The following is a 19,494-nucleotide window of genomic DNA, read 5'->3' as shown; positions in this document are numbered from 1 at the left end:
TGTCAAAATGAGCCTTTAGACACATAATTTTAATTGTCTACTCCCTTCTTACGTGTGAAAAACACCCGAGTGATACGTAATAAAAAATGTGTGTTTTCGATACACTTTTAAAAGATTGAGTGTGTAAAAGATTATCCGTAAAAAAAGGTATATAATAGAGATTTCGGTACAAGTTTAATGGCTAAACTAGCTTAGGCGAGAACTAATATTTCTCAAGTTATTATCCCAAACTAATCAAACTTAAATAGACTCAATTGATAGGGGTTGCCATTTCTAAATAGCTTAGGCACTCTTTTGAAAATTCAAAATTTTCAAAAAGCCTTTTTTCCCAACTCACAAAATTGCAATATTTTTTCAAGTGAAATGCATGTCAAAACATAATTTCAAATTTCAAATACCATTTTTTAACTTAACTCCAATTATTACTTTTTTCAAAAATTATAATTTTTATGTCCAAACGCGTCCTCATGGAAAGTAACTTTTCGTGCAACCTAAAGTAGGAGCTAAGATGTCTTTGTATGCCGGATGATATTTTTGATAAATATTTTCTAAAAAAAGAAGAAGTTAGTTTCTGATGTCAAAAAAGTATTTTTAAGATTTTTTTTTTGAAGAATTAACCTAAATAGCCGTTTACTCAACCACTTAAACTAAAAATAATTGGCGGAAGTATAATATATTTATAATTTATATATAATATGTATATAATATATGTATTATTAATATATATAATCTATATATAACTAGTAAACAATGAGTCCGACGGGCTATTTATGTTAAGATCCCAAAATCTTTTCTATCAAAAGTGGGAAACGACTTTAAAATACGGGAGAAATTGCTAAAAATAGCACGATATAGCCAGTTTTGGGACTGGTCACTCAAAAATAGCCAGCATTTATGAAGTCAATGAAAAATAGCCACTATTTTGTCGCAACAGAGACCGGTCCAGCATAATATACTGGAGTTCGGTGCACCGGTCTCTGTTGCAGCAAAATAGTGGCTATTTTTCATTGACTTCGTAAACACTGACTATTTTTGAATGACCAGTCCGAAAACTGGCTATACCATGCTATTTTTACTTAAAATACTCCTACATATAATACTTGTAACCTGTTTGGCCAAGCTTCTCAAAATTCAAGAACATTTTTTTTAAAGTATTTTTTTTAAAGCTTGAAGTATTTTGTCAAATTTTTCGAAGAAAAAAAGTGCTTTGAGTAGAAGCAGAAGCAGTTTTGGATAAGTAGAAAATTGTAGTTTCTTCTCAAAAAAGTGCTTTTGATAAAAATACGCTTAGAAGCACTTGTTAAGCTTGTTTTTTATATTAATTAGCCAAACACAATCTGTTTCTCACCGTATCGTTGAAAAAAATACTTTTGAGAAAAAACACGTCTAAAAATAAGTTAGATTTTTGAAGCGTGGCCAAATAGGTTATTAGTGTAATATTAAAAGAAAAAAAATAAGAAAAAGAGAAAATGGTAAAACAAAAGGAAGAAATATCTGAAAAGATTATTCAAATCTTCAACTCCATGAGGATTGCAGTGAGCTAGTGCAGCCAAAGCAAAAGCAGAAGCAATTGTCAAAAGTGGAAGGAAATGCCTCAAACAATGATGATTTTCCTCAAACCATTCATTTCAGCTCCCTCTTCTTCCCTCTGGAGGTTTTCTCACTGTTTTTTTAAAATTATTTTTATTTTTATTTTTTGCTTAAAGAACTATATTTTGTGCTTGATATTGTACAAAGATCACATCTTTTATGTCAGAACGGTATTTATTGGGTTACCAATTTGGGAATTTTCTTATTTAAGAACTGTTCATGCTAGGTGTATAGAGAACACTGAATATCTCCCTTTTTTTCTTTTTTTCTTTGATGTTCTGGGTCTTGTTTGCTGTTTAGAATTCGATTGATATGAAATAGTAGTTGAGAAATGTTAAATAGGCCAAAATCTTATCTTTGAACATTTTTGGGGTAAATGATTTATTTCATGATTTTATCTGCTTACAGTGTGGTGTTTAACAAAATTCCCTGTCCAATAATTTGCCTGCCTCGAAAAAGTAATACTTGGACGCGGGGAATGCCAAGTTATAGCTTTATTGAATCAGAATAGGTGTGTTAGCTGGTTCTTGAATCATATACCTGATGGTTCTTTTAGCTGTTAGCTTTATTTTACTGCCAGGAAATACCACAAAAAGAGAGATGGTAAAAAAAAAATGTAAGTAGAGTAGGAGAGAAAGAAGAAAGAAATGTTAGGTTTTTGTAGTTTCTATTATTTTGGTACATATATGACTTGTTACCATTCACAACTCCATGTATGACAATATTGAATTTGAAGGTTTGTCTTTGCAAATTTGATTTAATTCCATGTTGTGAACTTGTGCTTAGCAAAACCGTCATTTCTCATGCAGTAAATCAAATAGTGGTGGGAATTTATTGGATACAAATGTTAAAATATGTAAAAGAGCAGAAGTGGTGTGTCAAGGCATGCTGGCGCCGAGAAAGTTCATGCAGAAGAGGAAGAAAGTAGAGGTTTTCAAGAGTGCCGAGGACGAAGCAGACCAGAAAAACTGGAGAAAGATGATGAATGAAATTGAAGAAACTGGTTCTGCTGTTTCGGTGCTGAGAAGCCAGAGGTCCAAGAACCAGGGTCTTCCCAAGGACCTTGTTCTTGGAAGCTTGGTTCGATTTAAACAGCTTAAGAAGTGGAACCTTGTTAGTGAGGTATGGACTGTACTCTCTGCATTCAATTTTTTCTCAAAGAAAATCTTTTTCCCCATATGTGGTGTGGATTCTGAGGGTTAGGTTTAATCTGGTGATATTCAATTGGATTTCTGATTTCTGTAGTGCAGGGTATCTGGGATTTTCCTTTTTCTGCTAAGAAGTTGGGGTTTCGTAGAATCTTTGTTTTACCAAATAGATTTGGTTTCTAAAATCAGTTGCTCAATTATTATGTTGAATCTCAAGGATATTTGTGTTCTTGTACTCTGTTGATTTTTCTTTTCATCCTCTTAAATAAATTTGAAAATCAGTTAATTGGCATTTAAGTTTGTACATCAGTTCTCTCCCATTTCTGCATGCTTTAGCCAGTACTCATCTATGTATATCTCGATTATTTGTAGTCTAATCTGTTGTTTCCACTAGATTCTTGAATGGCTTCAAACTCAACACTGGTGGGATTTTAATGAAATGGACTTTCTGATGCTTATTACGGCCTACGGGAAGGAAGGGGAATTCAGTAAAGCTGAAAGCCTTTTAGGCTACATGAATAAGAAGGGCTATTCCCCGAATGTGATATCTCACACTGCTCTGATGGAGGCATATGGAAAAGGAGGTCAATACAGTAAGGCAGAAGCGATATTTCGGAGAATGCAAACCTCAGGCCCTGAACCTTCTGCTATTACATACCAAATCATTCTCAAAATCTTTGTTGAGGTAATGTAGCAAACAATATAACGGAAGTAGATAGACTTAGGAGCTCAATTATTAAAGATATAAGAAGGCGAATGATAAATGCTGAACACAACAATGAAATTTTGATTTTCTGTTTACTGTTGTAAAAATAAAATTTTCTTGTCAATTGAATTGAGCATGTCGTGGGACTCGGTAGTAGGCTATTATATGTTGAGTGTGGAGTTGTAAACATAAATACTTGTGATCAGACTGTTTACTTTTAAGCCTGCTTGTTGTGGTGGAGAAGAGCATTTGTATCATACAATGGCTGGTATGGTGCTTTGCTTTGGAATGACAGAATCATGAACTTCATGTTCTATCTTGCATGCCAAAGCTACGTAATGGAATCGAATTAATAACAATTGCTGCAATCATCTTTTTGTTTTCTAGGCAAAGGGTCCACTGCATAAGTTCCTTGACTATTATGTGATAGGATGAGAAGAAAAGTTTGATAAAATGGTAATGATTCTGACTTTAGATTTGTGGTAAGTATGCTGCTTGGTAATGATTCTTACTTAAGATTTGTGCATTTGGCTGAAGCTCCAGGTCAAGACCGTTAGTGATATTCCGAAAATTATTTTTTAGAAAAGGACCATTAATGATATTTTTGTATGAATCTTTAGATAGTAGAGATTTTGATCTGGACATTTCATTTATGCCAAATAGACTAATTCGGGGGATCTGATATAGCAGTTGAAAGAAACACTTCAAGATGCAGATGTTGACTAGACTTTTTGTCTCTTGTGCTTCTCCAAATCCACAATTAATGATGTAAACAATGACAATACTAATTAGAGAAGAGAGAAATAAAAGGTCATATTATAGAGCATATTTGCAAGATCTGTTGTTTACTTCCTTTGACTTCTGCTTTTAAAAAAGTCTCTCCTTCTTCTGAACAATATCCGTAGATTCTAGTCTTTCTAAATTTGTTTCTTATATTATATTTGACTATTGTTGTTTGTTCCCTTGCTAAAACTTGCTTAGTTACTAGAGTCATTCAAATGGAATTGGTAATTATGTGAATATATGTAATTAGTCCTAGTCCCTTATGTAATAGGAGTAGGTTATGTGTTATGTATACATATAAATAGGGCTCATTGTAACATAGAATATCAATTAATAATATTTTCTCCCATACATTCTCACATGGTATCAGAACAACTAGTGAGAAATCCCCGCTGTGCAGTTACCAGCGAGTCCGGGACAGTCACCGTACCTTTTTTCCGGTGACTTTTAGGTTGTTTTTTGCAAAATCCCTTCTCCAGTGGGTTTTTTACGAAAAATAACATCACCAGCAAGTGCGGATTTCTTAGGCGACCAAACCCCAGAAAACCACACCTGCAGAACCCGTCCACGCGCTCTCACGCGCCTTTAGAGCTTCTGACGCCGGCGGCGCGTCAGACCCACGCGTCGGTACGTGAACAGTGTTTCGGCCATCTTTTTGGAAAATTTCTTCAGGACAGTCTTATCTTCTAGTAATTCCGACCAGGCCCATACTGTTTTCTTTTTATTCCGAGCACTTTGAGATTTTTCCGGCCAGAACAGTAATTCCTTGAAAATTTCTGCTTTTTTTCGGCACAATATTATAATGGCATTCGTATCAGAAGCCTTTAACTCACAATCCGTTGGATCCAATGCATTGAATCTAATCCAGATGGTTTCTTTACCGGATTATATTGAGTTCCTTCAGTACAAAGCATGTAAACAGACATTTTCAGGGATAGCTTCCGTTGTTCAAACAGATAGTAGCGTGACTTGTGTCTCACAATCTTCAACCTCTGAGTCTTGGGTCATTGATTCAGGTGCATCTGATCATATTTTTGGTAACAAATCTCTTTTTACTACTATTTCATATTCTCAATCTCTTCCAACAGTCACAGTGGCCAATGAGTCTCAAACCACGACAACTGCAATAGGTCAAGCATGCCCACTTCTTTCCTTACCTTTAGACTCAGTTCTTTATGTTCCCGATAGTCCTTTTAATCTCATAACCATTAGTCACTTAGCCAAATCACTTAAATCTGCTGTTTTATTTCTTGATGACCTTGTTTTTATTCAAGAATGCAGTACAGGGCGGATCATTGGTACCTGACGTGAATCAGATGGACTTTATTACCTTATCCTTGCAAAATAACATGGACTCACATCTTGTCTTTCTTCAACAACTTGTCCCGCTACTGATTCATCAGATTTATTACATAAACGGTTGGGACATCCAGTTTGTCAAAACTTCAGAAAATGGTACCTGACTTATCTCACTTGTCCACTCTAGAGTGTGAGTCATGTCAGCTCGGTAAGCATACCCGCTCCCATTTCCCGCAGTGTCTTGTTAATCGAGCATAATCACCTTTTACTTTAGTCCATTCAGATGTTTGGGGTCCTAGTCGGGTCAGTTCTACCTTGGGATTCCGCTACTTTGTCAGTTTCATTGATGATTATTCCTGGTGCACTTGGATATTTTTGATGAAAAATCAATCTGAGTTGTTTTGTATTTTCCAGACCTTCCACGCTGAAATTCAAAATTAATTTGGGGTTTCTATCCGCACATTTCGTAGTGATAATGCCCTAGAGTATTTGTCTTCCCCATTTCAGCAGTTATGAACTCCCATAGGATTATTCATCAAACATCTTGTCCGTACACATCCCAACAAAACGGGGTAGCTGAAAGAAAGAATAGACATCTTGTTGAAACTGCTCGTACCCTACTCATACAATCTCATGTTCCGCTGCGTTTTTGGGGGATGCAGTTCTTACATCTTGCTACTTATTAATCGTATGCCATCTTCAACCATCCAGAATCAAGTTCCATTCTCTGTCCTGATTCCCCACTTACCTTTGTTCTCTCTTCCACCCCGTGTTTTTGGGAGCACGTGTTTTGTTCATAACCTCACTCCAGGAAAAATAAGTTAGCTCCTCGTGCTCTTAAATGCGTATTTATGGGTTACTCGAGAACGCAAAAGGGATATCGGTGCTATTCTCCTGACCTCCAGTGGTATCTTATGTCTGCTGATGTTACCTTCTTTGAAACCCAATCATACTTCGCAGGTCCAGATAATCACTTAGATATTTCTGAAGTGCTACCAGTTTCGTCTTTTGGAGATTCAGTCACTATCTCCCATTCATCTTCCTCCATAGCTCCAATTGCAGCTCCACACCTACAGCTCCAGTTGCAGCTCCACCATCTATAGCTCCAGTGCCACCACCTAGTCCAGCTCCACCAACTATAGCTCCAGTGCCACCACCTAGTCTAGTTCAACCTTCTACAGCTCCACCACCCCTGACTTATCCGCACCCAGCATCAGGTCCAGCTGATTCACGTCCTGCACCTGACCCTGCTAATACTGCGGACTTGTATCTTTTTAGTCAACCGATTGCACTACGAAAAGGTATACGGTCCACACTTAATCCTAATCCTCATTATGTCGGTTTAAGTTACCATCGTCTGTCATCATCCCATTGAGCATTTGTATCATCTTTGTCCTGTGTTTCCATCCCTAAGTCTACAAGTGAAGCCCTGTCTCATCCCGGGTGGCGACATGCTATGATTGGCGATATGTCTGCTTTATATACGAGTGGTACCTGGGAGCTTGTTCCTCTTTTTTCGGGTAAATCGACTGTTGGTTGTCGTTGGGTGTATGCCGTCAAAGTTGGTCCAGATGGCCAGGTTGATCGACTTAAGGCTCGTCTTGATGCCAAAGGGTATACCCAGATATTTGAATTCGATTACAGTGATAGTTTCTCTCCCGTGGCTAAAATAGCATCAGTCCGCCTTTTTCTATCCATGGCCGTTGTTCGCCATTGGCCTCTCTATCAGTTGGACATTAAGGATGTTTTTCTTCACGGTGACCTTGAGGATGAGGTTTATATGGAGCAACCACCTGGTTTTGTTGCTCAGGGGGAGCCTAGTGGCCTTGTATGTCGGTTGCGCCAGTCCCTCTATGGTCTAAAGCAATCTCCTCGAGCCTGGTTTGGTAAGTTCAACACAGTTATTCAGGAGTTTGGCATGACTCGTAGTGAAACTGATCACTCTATGTTTTATCGGCATTCTGCTTCAAATCTCTGTATTTATCTGGTTGTTTATGTTGACGATATTGTTATTACCAGCAATGATCAAGATGGTATTAGTAAGTTGAAGCAACATCTCTTTCAGCATTTTCAAACTAAGGATCTGGGCAGATTAAAGTATTTTCTGGGTATTGAGGTCGCTCAGTCTAGCTCTGGTATTGTGATCTCACAACGGAAGTATGCCTTAGATATTCTTGAGGAGACAGGAATGACGGGTTGTAGACCTGTTGACACTCTGATGGATCCGAATTCTAAACTTCTGCCAGGACAGGGGGAGCCTCTTAGCGATCTTGCAAGATATAGGCGGTTGGTTGGTAAATTAAATTACCTCACAGTGACTAGACCTGACATTTCCTTTCCTGTGAGTGTTGTGAGTCAGTTTATGGATTCTCCCTGTGATAGTCACTGGGATGCAGTTGTCCGCATTCTTCGGTATAGAAAATTAGCTCCAGACAAAGGTTTATTGTTTGAGGATCGGGCCATGAGCAGATCGTTGGATACTCAGATGTTGATTGGGCAGGATCACCTTCTGATAGACGTTCTACGTCTGGATATTGTGTCTTAATAGGAGGAAATTTGGTATCTTGGAAGAGCAAGAAATAGAATGTGGTTGCTTGGTCTAGTGCAGAAGTAGAATATCGAGCAATGGCTATGGCGACATGTGAGCTAATTTGGATCAAACAGTTACTTGTGGAGTTGAAATTTGGTGAGATTAATCAGATGGGACTTGTGTGTAATAATCAAGTTGCACTTCATATTGCTTCAAATCCAGTGTTCCCTGAGAGAACTAAATACATTGAGATTGACTGTCACTTTGTTAGAGAAAAGATACTCTCGGGAGATATTGCTACAAAGTTTATGAAGTGGAATGATCAGCTTGCAGATATTTTCACCAAGTCCCTCACTGGTCCTCGTATTAACTACATATGTAACAAGCTCGGTACATATGATTTATATGCACCAGCTTGAGGGGGAGTGTTAGAATAGTTATGTGAATATATGTAATTAGTCCTAGTCCCTTATGTAATAGGAGTAGGTTATGTGTTATGTATACATATAAATAGGGCTCATTGTAACATAGAATATCAATTAATAATATTTTCTCCCGTGCATTCTCACAGGTTCATAGGAGCGACAATGTCATGATTGAAAGTGATAAAATGGGACGAGGTAGACCTTGTACCATTACCATTTGTTACATACTTTTGTAGCCGACCAAGTACTGGAAAATGATTTTCCAAGAAAATGAAAAAGCATAGTGATTAAACGAAAGTTTATGAATTGATGGATTTCCTTAATTTAGGGAAGTTGATAAAGACCATCAAAGAACTCTTTTTAATGAGTATTTACTGGAAAAAGATGAAGTTTCAAGCAGGAAATTGGTACTTATTAGTAGTGGTAGTAGTAGCTGTTGTACCTATTTTCTAAATGTAATTAATTGGGGGAGAGAAAAAGATAGTTGTAAACCCACTACACCAAGTCAAACTGAAATGGTGCCTCCAAAACCAAAAGAAATTGTTTCTGAAACCCTTGCTTCGTTTTGGAAAGCTGCTGGTACTGGTTTGGTAATAGAATACAGGAAAAAATTGACCAAACTGAACCTGAGCACGCTTATGCTTAACTAGCAATAAAAAATCAAGAAGATTGAGAAAATATATTAGTCGAATGCTGTTTCTTTGATAACTATAGACTCTTAGTCTGCTCTCAATCTACGATTTGTTGTGGTTTTAAAGCATTCTATTTTTAGAGAAACCATATCTGGCTATCTGCAAGCGTCAAAGCATTAGTTCAACTTGCTGTGCTTATGTGGGATAAAAGATGTTTTAACTTAACTCAAAAATCCAAGGAAAAACAATAGTTCCTTTATTCATTTATATAAAGTTCCTTGCTAATGAAGGGGTTAATACAGGGTGACAAATTTGATGAAGCTCAAGAAGTCTTTGAAGCTCTTATGGACATGGATGCACCTCCGCTAAAACCAGATCAGAAAATGTTCCACATGATGATCTATATGTATAAGAAGGCTGGGAAATATGAGAAAGCTCGTCAGCTGTTTTCTTTGATGGCCGAGCGAGGAATTCCACAAAATACGGTTACTTACAACAGTTTGATGTCGTTTGAGACTAACTACAAGGAGGTTGCGAACATTTATGATCAGGTAACTTGCAAATTATTTATTAGGTTCTGATTTGTTCAACAAATGGTAATTAAGTATGCTGAACAACTCCTTAAGCGCCTGTTATATTATATCTCTTCGTATCAAAAAAATGTTTTTATTCTAGTATAGGTTTGTTTCTCTTAGCAGTTAGCATTAGTTCTCTGTATTACTCCTTGATGCAGTAGTATTACACTGCATTTTAATTTGAGATGTTAGTGTTCTTTTAAAAACCTTATACAACAACAACAACAACAACCCAGTATAATCCCACACGTGGGGTCTGGGGAGGGTAATATGTACGCAGACCTTACCCCTACCCCGAAGGGTAGAGAGGCCTTTTAAAAACCTTATATTCTTGTTAATTTCTTCTAAGGTGAGACTTTATTTGCAAGATTATTTGTAGTATTATTTGTCTGTTTTAGTTATTGTTTCGTGTTTGCTTTTGAAAATCATGGGCGCACGGAATGGCTTTATGCATTTGCACGTCATTTTAAGCTTTGTCGACAAGGCAGTTTTACATTTGGGGTTAATCACTTGTGTGCTTTTAATTTTGTATTTATAATGACTTGATTAGCAAATTGAAGCAAATGCCTAATTTTAGATGCAAAGAGCTGGTCTTCGGCCTGATGTTGTTAGCTATGCCCTGCTCATTAGTGCATATGGAAAGGCTAGAAGAGAAGAGGAGGCACTCGCTGTTTTTGAGGAAATGCTTGATGCTGGTGTCAGGTACTTAGTTCTTTACTCCACTGGTTATCCAAGATTTTTAACATTGTTTTCCTTTCCCACAGCTTCCTTCTTTCTCTTGTTTTCTCTCCCTTCTGTTGGGTGAGGGGAGACAGTAGTGCGTGCAGTTCACTTTGTGCCTTCGATTCATTTTTTGATCTTTTTTTTTCCGGATAAGGTAAATATTTATATTAATATTGGGAAGCTCGTGTATACAAGAGGTATTTCAAGAAGTAGACACATTAAAACATGATTCTCTACATAAGATACCCCATATAATCAGTTACTTAAAAATGTGCCATTTCATCAACTAGTGAAAGCAAGTTGAACATACCTTATACATTTTCTTTGTCCCAATAATTGGAAAGAAATTAAATTGATTATCGTTGCACATTGAAAGATGAGATGAAAATTCAGTGGGACACTAAACATGACTAACTACTTCACACTCCCCCAAAGCCGGTGCGTATAAATCATATGTACCGAGCTTGTTACAGATGCAACTAATACGAGAACCAGTAAGAGACTTAGTGAAAATATCTGCTAGCTGATCATTCGACTTTACAAACTTTGTAACAATATCTCCTGAGAGTATCTTTTCTATGACAAAGTGACAGTCGATCTCAATGTGTTTAGTCCTCTCATGGAACACCAGATTTGACGCAATATGAAGAGCAGCTTGATTATCACACACCAGTTCCATCTTGCTGATTTCTCCGAACTTCAACTCCTTGAGCAACTGCTTGATCCAAACTAACTCAAACGTTGCCATAGCCATGGCCCGATATTCGGCTTCGACGCTAGATCGAGCAAGTACATTCTGTTTCTTGCTCTTCCAAGAGACCAAATTACCTCTTACTAGAACACAATATCCAGACGTAGAACGTCTATCAGAAGGTGATCCTGCCCAATCAGCATCTGTGTACCCAACAATCTGCTCGTGGCCTCGATCCTCGAATAGTAACCCTTTGCCTGGAGCTGACTTTATATACCGAAGAATGCGAACAACTGCATCCCAGTAACTATCACAGGGAAAGAAATATCAGGTCTAGTCACTGTGAGGTAATTCAATTTGCCAACCAACCTCCTATATCTCGTAGGTCTTTAAGAGGTTCCCCTGTCCAGGCAGAAGCTTAGCATTCAGATCTATATGAGTGTCAACAGGTCTACAACCCATCATTCTAGTCTCCTCATGAATGTCTAAGGCATACTTTCGCTGTGAAATAACAATACCTGAGCTAGACTGAGCGACCTCAATACCTAGAAAATACTTCAATCTGCCCAGATCCTTAGTCTGAAAGTGCTGAAAGAGATGCTGCTTCAGATTAGTAATACCATCCTGATCATTGCCAGTAATAACAATATCATCAACGTAAACCATTAGATAAATACACAGATTAGGAGCAGAATGCCGATAAAACACAGAGTGATCAGCTTCACTACGAGTCATGCCGAACTCCTGGATAACTGTGCTGAACTTACCAAACCAAGCTTGAGGGGACTGTTTCAAACCATATAGTGACCTGCGCAATCGACATACAAGACCACTAGACTCCCCCTGAGCAACAAAACTAGGTGGTTGCTCCATATAAACTTCTTCCTCAAGATCACCGTGGAGAAAAGCATTCTTAATGTCTAACTGATAAAGAGCCAATGACATATAGCAGCCATGGACAAAAAGAGACGAACAAATGCTACTTTAGCCACGGGAGAGAAAGTGTCACTGTAATCGGGCCCAAAAATCTGAGTGTATCCTTTTGCAACAAGACGAGCCTTAAAACGATCAACCTGGCCATCCGGGCCGACTTTAACTACATAAACCCAACGACAATCAACAGTAGACTTACCTGAAGGAAGAGGAACAAGCTCCCAAGTGCCACTCGCATGTAAAGCAGACATCTCCTCCATCATAGCATGTCGCCATCCTGGATGAGATAGTGCCTCACCTGTAGACTTTGGGATAGAAACAATGGACAAAGATGATATAAAAGCATAATGAGGTGATGACGGACGATGATAACTTAAACTGACATAATGGGGATTAGGATTAAGAGTGGATCGTACACCTTTGCGGAGTGCAATTGGTTGACTAAGAGGAGACAAGTCCGCAGTAGGTGCAGAATCTGATGCAGGACGTGAATCACCTGGGCCTGATGCTGGACGTGGACGACGATGATAAGTCAAGAGTGGTGGAGCTGCAGAAGGTTGAACTGGACTAGGTGGTGGAACTGGAGCAGTAGGTGGTGGAGCTGCAACTGGAGCAGTAGGTGGTGGAGCTGGAGTTGTAGAGAAAGATGAATGAGGAGATAGTGACTTAATCTCCAAAAGATGAAACTGGTAGCACCTCAGAAATATCTAAGTGATTACCTGGACCTGTGAAGTATGATTGGGTTTCAAAGAAGGTAACATCAGCAGACATAAGATACCGCTGGAGGTCAGGAGAATATCATCGATACCCCTTTTGCTTTCTCGAGTAACCCAGAAATACACACTTAAGAGCACGAGGAGCTAACTTATCTTTTCCTGGAGTAAGGTTATGAACAAAACACGTGCTTCCAAAGACACGGGGTGGAAGAGAGAACAAAGGTAAGTGGGGAAACAGGATAGAGAATGGAACTTGGTTCTGGATAGCTGAAGATGACATACGATTAATAAGATAGCAAGATGTAGGAACTGCATCCCAAACGCAACGGAGAATGAGATTGTATGAGTAGGGTACGAGCAGTTTCAATAAGATGTCTATTCTTTCTTTCAGCCACCCCATTTTAATGATGTGTACGGACAAGATGTTTGATGAATAATCCCATGAGAGTTCATAAACTGCTGAAATGGGGAAGACAAATACTTTAGGGCATTATCACTACGAAATGTGCGGATAGAAACTCCAAATTGATTTTGAATTTCAGCGTGGAAGGTTTGGAAAATAGAAAACAACTCAAACCGATTTTTCATCAAAAATATCCAAGTGCACCTGGAATAACCATCAATGAAACTGACAAAATAGCGGAATCCCAAAGTAGAACTGACCCGACTAGGACCCCAAACATCTGAATGAACTAAAGTAAAAGGTGACTCTGCTCTATTATCAAGACGCCGAGGGAAATGGGAGCGGGTATACTTACCGAGCTGACATGACTCACACTCTAAAGTGGACAAGTGAGATAAATCAGGTACCATTTTATGAAGTTTTGACAAACTGGGATGTCCCAACCGTTTATGTAATAAATCTGGTGAATCGGTAACTAGACAAGTTATTGAAGGAAGACATGCGAGTCTATGTGATTTTGCAAGGATAAGGTAATAAAGTCCATCTAATTCATGTCCGGTACCAATGATTCGCCTCGTACTGCGTTCCTGTATAAAAACAAGGTCATCAAGAAATAAAACAACGCATTTAAGTGATTTGGCTAAGCGACTAACGGCTATGAGATTAAAAGGACTATTGGGAATATAAATGACTGAATTTAAAGGTAAGGAAGGAAGTGGGCTTGCTTGATCTATTGCAGTTGCCATGGTTTGAGATCCATTGGCCATTGTGACTGCTGGAAGAGATTGAGAATATGAAATTCTAGTGAAAAGAGATTTGTTACCAGAAATATGATTAGATGCACCTGAATCAATGACCCAAGACTCAGAGGTTGAAGATTGGGAGACACAAGTCACGCTACTATCTGTTCGAACAACGGAAGCTATCCCTGAAGATATCTGTTTACATGCTTTATACTGAAGGAACTCAATATAATCCGGTAAAGAAACCATCTGGATTGGATTCAACGGATTGTGAGTTAAAGGCTTCTGATACGAATGCCATTATAATATTGTGCTGGAAAAAGCAGAAATTTTATGGGAATCACTGTTCATGCCGGAAAAATCACTGTAGCTCGCCGGAAAATTCGAAAGTTGTCGGAATCTGTCGGAAATAGTACCAATGGACTCGGAATTTATGTGCGAATAGGTTGTCCTTAAGAAGCTGGGCCAAAAAATGGCCGGAGAAGCACGCACGACGCGCCGGCGGAATCGCATATCTGGGTGGCGCGTGGAGGCGCGTGGGGCGTCTGTCGCCGGAGAACCTTTTTGGGGTTTGGTCGCCGGAGGTTTCTGAATCTATTGGTGGTGCTGGTTTGTGCATAACACTCCCCAAACATAAGATAGACGCTAATCAGTCACTTAGGTCATCGGAAAATTGCACGGTGACTGAGTTATTTTTTCCCGGATGTCGTTGGAATGACGCACAACGATCTTTTTTCACTAATGCTCTGATACCATGTGAGAATGCACGGGAGAAAAATATTATTATTAATTAAAGTGTTGTACAACCCTATTTATATACAGTAATTACATAATAATAGTTATCTACTTCCCGATGTGGGACACTAAACATGACTAACTATTTCACAAATTCTATCTCCTGAGGGGAAGGTGCACTTTTCAGAAAGAAGATCACCAATTAACTTTCTTGTTGACATTTGTGCTTGACGAAAACATAATCATCTAAATTATGGTTTCTTGTTTCAATGGAATTGGTTTTATTCTCTGCAAAGATATTTTCTGATGCTAGCTCCCGCTAGAAAGCACCAAAATCTGGCAGTAGAGATGTGTTTAAGCCAAGTTTTTACTTATTTAGCAAGAGTAGCTTAAGTTCAGAGACACATATGTTCTCCGTCTTCATCCCAGATGATGTGATCTTGCTATGGATGCTTTGAAGTCAGTGACTGCTTTCTCTTATCCTATAATTACAAGGGGTATAAGTGTGCACCTCTTTTTTCAGGCCAACACAGAAATCTTACAACATCTTGCTAGATGCATTTGCAATCTCAGGAATGGTCGAACAAGCCCGAAATGTCTTCAAAAGCATGCGAAGAGACAGGTGACATTTTGTTTGCATTTCCATGAAAAAAACGTAACTATTATTTTTATTAACTCAAAAAACTTTTTTCCACTGTTTGTCAGCACCAGATGGTCTCACCTGATTTTCCTATACTTTGCCTCACTTAATTTGTCGTCCAATGATCCTCACAAACAAATTCCTAGGATGCTTACTTCGGATGAATCTTGCATCCAACATTAAAAATTCTTCATGCGCCTAACTCATCCAGACGGTTTTCTAACAAACCAGTTTCCAAAATAACTCATACAGATATTTTTCTAACAAATACTTCTGAGAAAACATGCATTTTTTTAAACCTTTTGCTCTAACATTGTCTGGTTTAGCGCTTATTGGCCAAAGCATGGAGGTGGATAATATAAATTGTCTTCCTTTCAAATCCTGAACTTGATCCAACTCTCTGACTCAATATTTGGATTAAATTCTCGGACTCACTCAATTAAAGGGAAGGGGAAAAGTAAAATACATGGTGGATTAAATTCACCGACTCAATTACTTGGGAAATTGTCAATGTGATCCTTTGCTCTAACGTAGGAATCCATTCTCAAGTAGACTTTTGATTTTCCGTATTTCCCTGCAGATGTAGCCCCGACCTTTGCTCATACACAACAATGCTATCTGCTTATATTAATGCACCGGATATGGAGGGTGCTGAGAAATTTTTCAGAAGAATAAAGCAGGATGGATTGGAGCCCAATGTTGTCACATACGGCACACTGATTAAGGGATATGCAAAAATAAATGACCTCGAAAAGATGATGGAGAAATATGAACAAATGCGGGTCCATGGTATCAAGGCTAACCAAACTATCTTCACTACAATCATGGACGCGAATGGTAGGAATAAGGAATTTGGCAGTGCCGTTGCTTGGTTCAATGAGATGGTATCTTCCGGGGTATCTCCTGATCAAAAAGCAAAGAACATTCTCTTGTCCTTGGCAAAAACGTCGGAAGAACAGATGGAAGCTAAGCAGCTTACAGGATGCGCCAACGAGCTGATAGTTGACAGAATTCCCAATTACATCAATAATAATGATGAAGACGACTATGACGATGACGATGATGATGGTAGTAGTGATGACGAAGATGACTATGACGATGATGATGGTAGTGGTGATAATGAAGACTATGATGATGACAATAATGCAAAAATGAGCATTTTGTCAGGAGAAAAATTGGATCAACTAACAGTTAGTGGTAGTGCATCTCAGACGTAAGAAAGTAATGCAAAATGAGCCTAGAAAATTTTGTAAATCTTGGTAGTCTTCCTAGTTTATATTACACTTCTCCTCCATTTTGTATGTTAAAGCAAATATGAGACTCCAGGAAAATGAAATTTCAACTTTGAAAAGCAAGCAATTTCTTCCCATCTGTTCAAGCCTATTGCTGGTGGGAGGTAACAGATATCATGTGGAATAAGTCGAGATGCGCGCAAGCTGGTCCGGACACCACAGTTATAAAAAAAAGAAGAGCAAGCAATGTCCAGCTAAAGGTTGTCGACATCAGTGATGTGTCTTCATGTTCTTCATATCAATAACCATCCAGTGTAATCCCACAGGTGGGTTTGAGGAGGATCGTGTGTACACAGTCTTACCTCTATCTTGTGTATTCATGTTCATGATATCAGCAAACACTCGGTGTAATCACACAACTAGAGTTTGGGGAAAGTAGTGTGTACTCGGCGTTACCCCTAGCTTGCGAAGGTAAGGCATGTTCTTGATATCATGTATCTTTATTCTAGTGGTTTGGCTGTTCACATTTCTCCAATTCTATGTCATGGTGCAGTAACCATCCTTTCAACTTTAGTCAGTTTTGAAGTTTATAAATTGAATTTTCACTGTGTGACATTTATAGCTGGTGAACAAGTGGACAAGAATCTGACATTTCATATTCAAAGTTGAATTTCCTTGTAAGGTGTAGCTATCTTGGCAATATAATAAATTGCTTTTGGGACTGGGGACCAATTCACCAAATTACTGAAACTTTACAACCATTGGATGACCACGTGTATATTACTTGAACACTGCAATTTTTCAAACGTGTGATATTTATGGTGCAGGGTTTAGTCGAACATAGTAGCTTCAGGCCAAATTTTGTATTTATGCAAAAACTTGCAAAAATATAGAAGTAATACTTTTTGCAGTGGTTTTTAATTTTGAACCCCGCTTGCCCTATGGACAGAATTTCAAGGTCAAAAGTAAAAAGTATCGACAAAAAATTAAGATCATCCACTTTAAAGGCTACTTGTGTACTTCACCCGTATGAACAAATTTGAATATGTATAAAATACTAATTTAGAATCGAATAATTAAAAGGACTAGAATCTCGAATCCACAAGTTCCAAATTCTGGCCTCGCCTTACCGACTCTATCTCTAATTAATATGGTAGATATTTTTTACCATAAATAATGCAGAGTCCTAACTGTAAAGTTCATATCATTATCAAGAAAGTAGGCCCCTCTTCACTTCATGTCATTTTGTCCTCATTTCCCTTAGTCTCTCTTATATTTCAACCCTACCCCATATCCCAAAATAATCATACACAAAAATTATAACCAAGAAAAAGATAGATTTTCATGGATTTACAAGATATTACTAGTTTGAGGGTATTAATGTTTCCATGGTTAGCATATGGTCATATATCTCCATACAAACATAGCCAAAAAACTTATAGACAAGGGTTTTTATATCTAGCTTTGTTCTACACCTATAAATCTTAATCTTATCAAGCAAAAAATCCCCCAAAATTACTCTCTTTCAATTGATCTTGTTGAACTTCATCTACCACAATTACCTGAGTTTCCTCCTATTTACCATACAACTAATGGCCTCCCACCACATCTCAGCTCCCCTCTCAGAATTGCATTTAACATGTCAAAACCCGAATTCTCAAGAATATTACAAAAAATTAAACGCGATTTGGTAATCTATGATATGTTACCTCCATGGGCAGAAGAAGTTGCTACCCTTTCACACAACGTTCCAGCAGTAATGCTCTTGACTTCTGGTGCAGCTGCGCTTTCACATGTTTTGCATTCGCACAAAAATTCATCCATTGAATTCCCATTTCCAGCCCTTTATTTGAGTAAAATTGAGCAACAACAATTCCAAGTAATTATGGAACAAGCTACTAAAGAGAAAGATCCTGAGGATAAGCTCCTCCACCCTTTATTAGCTGAAATTGGAAACTCGAAAAGAATCATTTTGATGAGTACGTCTAGGGCAATCGAGGCTAAATACATCGATTATATAACCGAATTATCACATTGGAAAGTTGTTCCTACTGGTTATCCAATCCAAGATCATGATCTTATGAGTACTGAAGATGATGATTATGATCTTATCGATTGGCTAGGAACGAAAAATGAGCATTCAACTGTATTTGTTTCGTTTGGAAGTGAGTATTTATTGAGTAAGGAAGATTTTGAAGAGATAGCATTTGGTTTAGAACTTAGCCAAGTTAATTTCATATGGGTTGTAAGGTTTCACAAGGAGAGGAGGAAGCTAAAATCTAGCGCTTATTACCTAAAGATTTTCTTGAAAAAATTGGAGATAAGGGAAAGGTTGTGAATGGTTGGGTACCAAACAACAAAGAATTCTTAACCATTCGAGTATCGGAGGATTTGTAAGTCATTGTGGTTGGAATTCTGTAATGGAAAGTATAGAGTTTAGTGTTCCTATTATAGCAATGCCAATGCATATTGATCAACCTATAAATGCTAGGTTGATGGTTGAACTTGGCGCAGCGGTGGAGATAGTGAAGGATGACGAAGGGAAGGTTGGTAAAGAAGAGGTAGCACAAGTTATTAGAGGTGTTATATGTGGAAAAAATGGGGAAAATCTGAGGAAGAAAGTTAGAGATATTAGTGAGAATTTTAAGTCTGTAAGAGGAGAAGAGATTGATGCTGCTATAGTGCTGTTGAAGAGATAATAAAGATTTGCAAGAATAGCCAAAGTGTCAAAAATGTAACGTGATGTTGTAATTCATAGACAGATCATGTTGTGTTTCTGATTGCTTTTAAAAAAAACAATAGGGTGGAAGACTATATTGCTTCTAAGTTTGTTGTTAGTTGCATAAATTACTTAAATCAGCTGCCATGTTTTCTAACTGTCCTTTTGTTCTTCTAGCTAGTATCAGTGGTGAAGCTAGGAGTTTTTCCAAAGGTATTCAAATTTGAAAGAAGTGGAAAAAAATTCTCGATAAATGGTGTTCAGTATGTGT

General features: G+C 38.0%; 1 protein-coding gene across 1 annotated transcript; it reads left to right on the top strand.

Annotated features, from left to right (window-relative positions):
• Nucleotides 1–1,471: 1,471 nt before the first annotated feature.
• Nucleotides 1,472–19,330, top strand: LOC107799823 (uncharacterized). Its single transcript, XM_016622970.2, has 9 exons — nucleotides 1,472–1,654; nucleotides 2,400–2,712; nucleotides 3,133–3,423; nucleotides 9,416–9,664; nucleotides 10,266–10,390; nucleotides 15,156–15,254; nucleotides 15,853–16,462; nucleotides 17,967–18,835; nucleotides 18,885–19,330. The coding sequence occupies exons 1-9, from the start codon at nucleotides 1,590–1,592 to the stop codon at nucleotides 19,201–19,203; spliced, it is 2,940 nt and encodes a 979-aa protein (XP_016478456.2). The 5' UTR covers nucleotides 1,472–1,589; the 3' UTR covers nucleotides 19,204–19,330.
• The last annotated feature ends 164 nt before the right edge of the window (nucleotides 19,331–19,494 follow it).

Source organism: Nicotiana tabacum, chromosome 10 (assembly GCF_000715075.1).
Source record: "Nicotiana tabacum cultivar K326 chromosome 10, ASM71507v2, whole genome shotgun sequence".
NCBI lineage: Eukaryota > Viridiplantae > Streptophyta > Magnoliopsida > Solanales > Solanaceae > Nicotiana > Nicotiana tabacum.
This window is presented reverse-complemented; position numbering and strand designations above follow the sequence as displayed.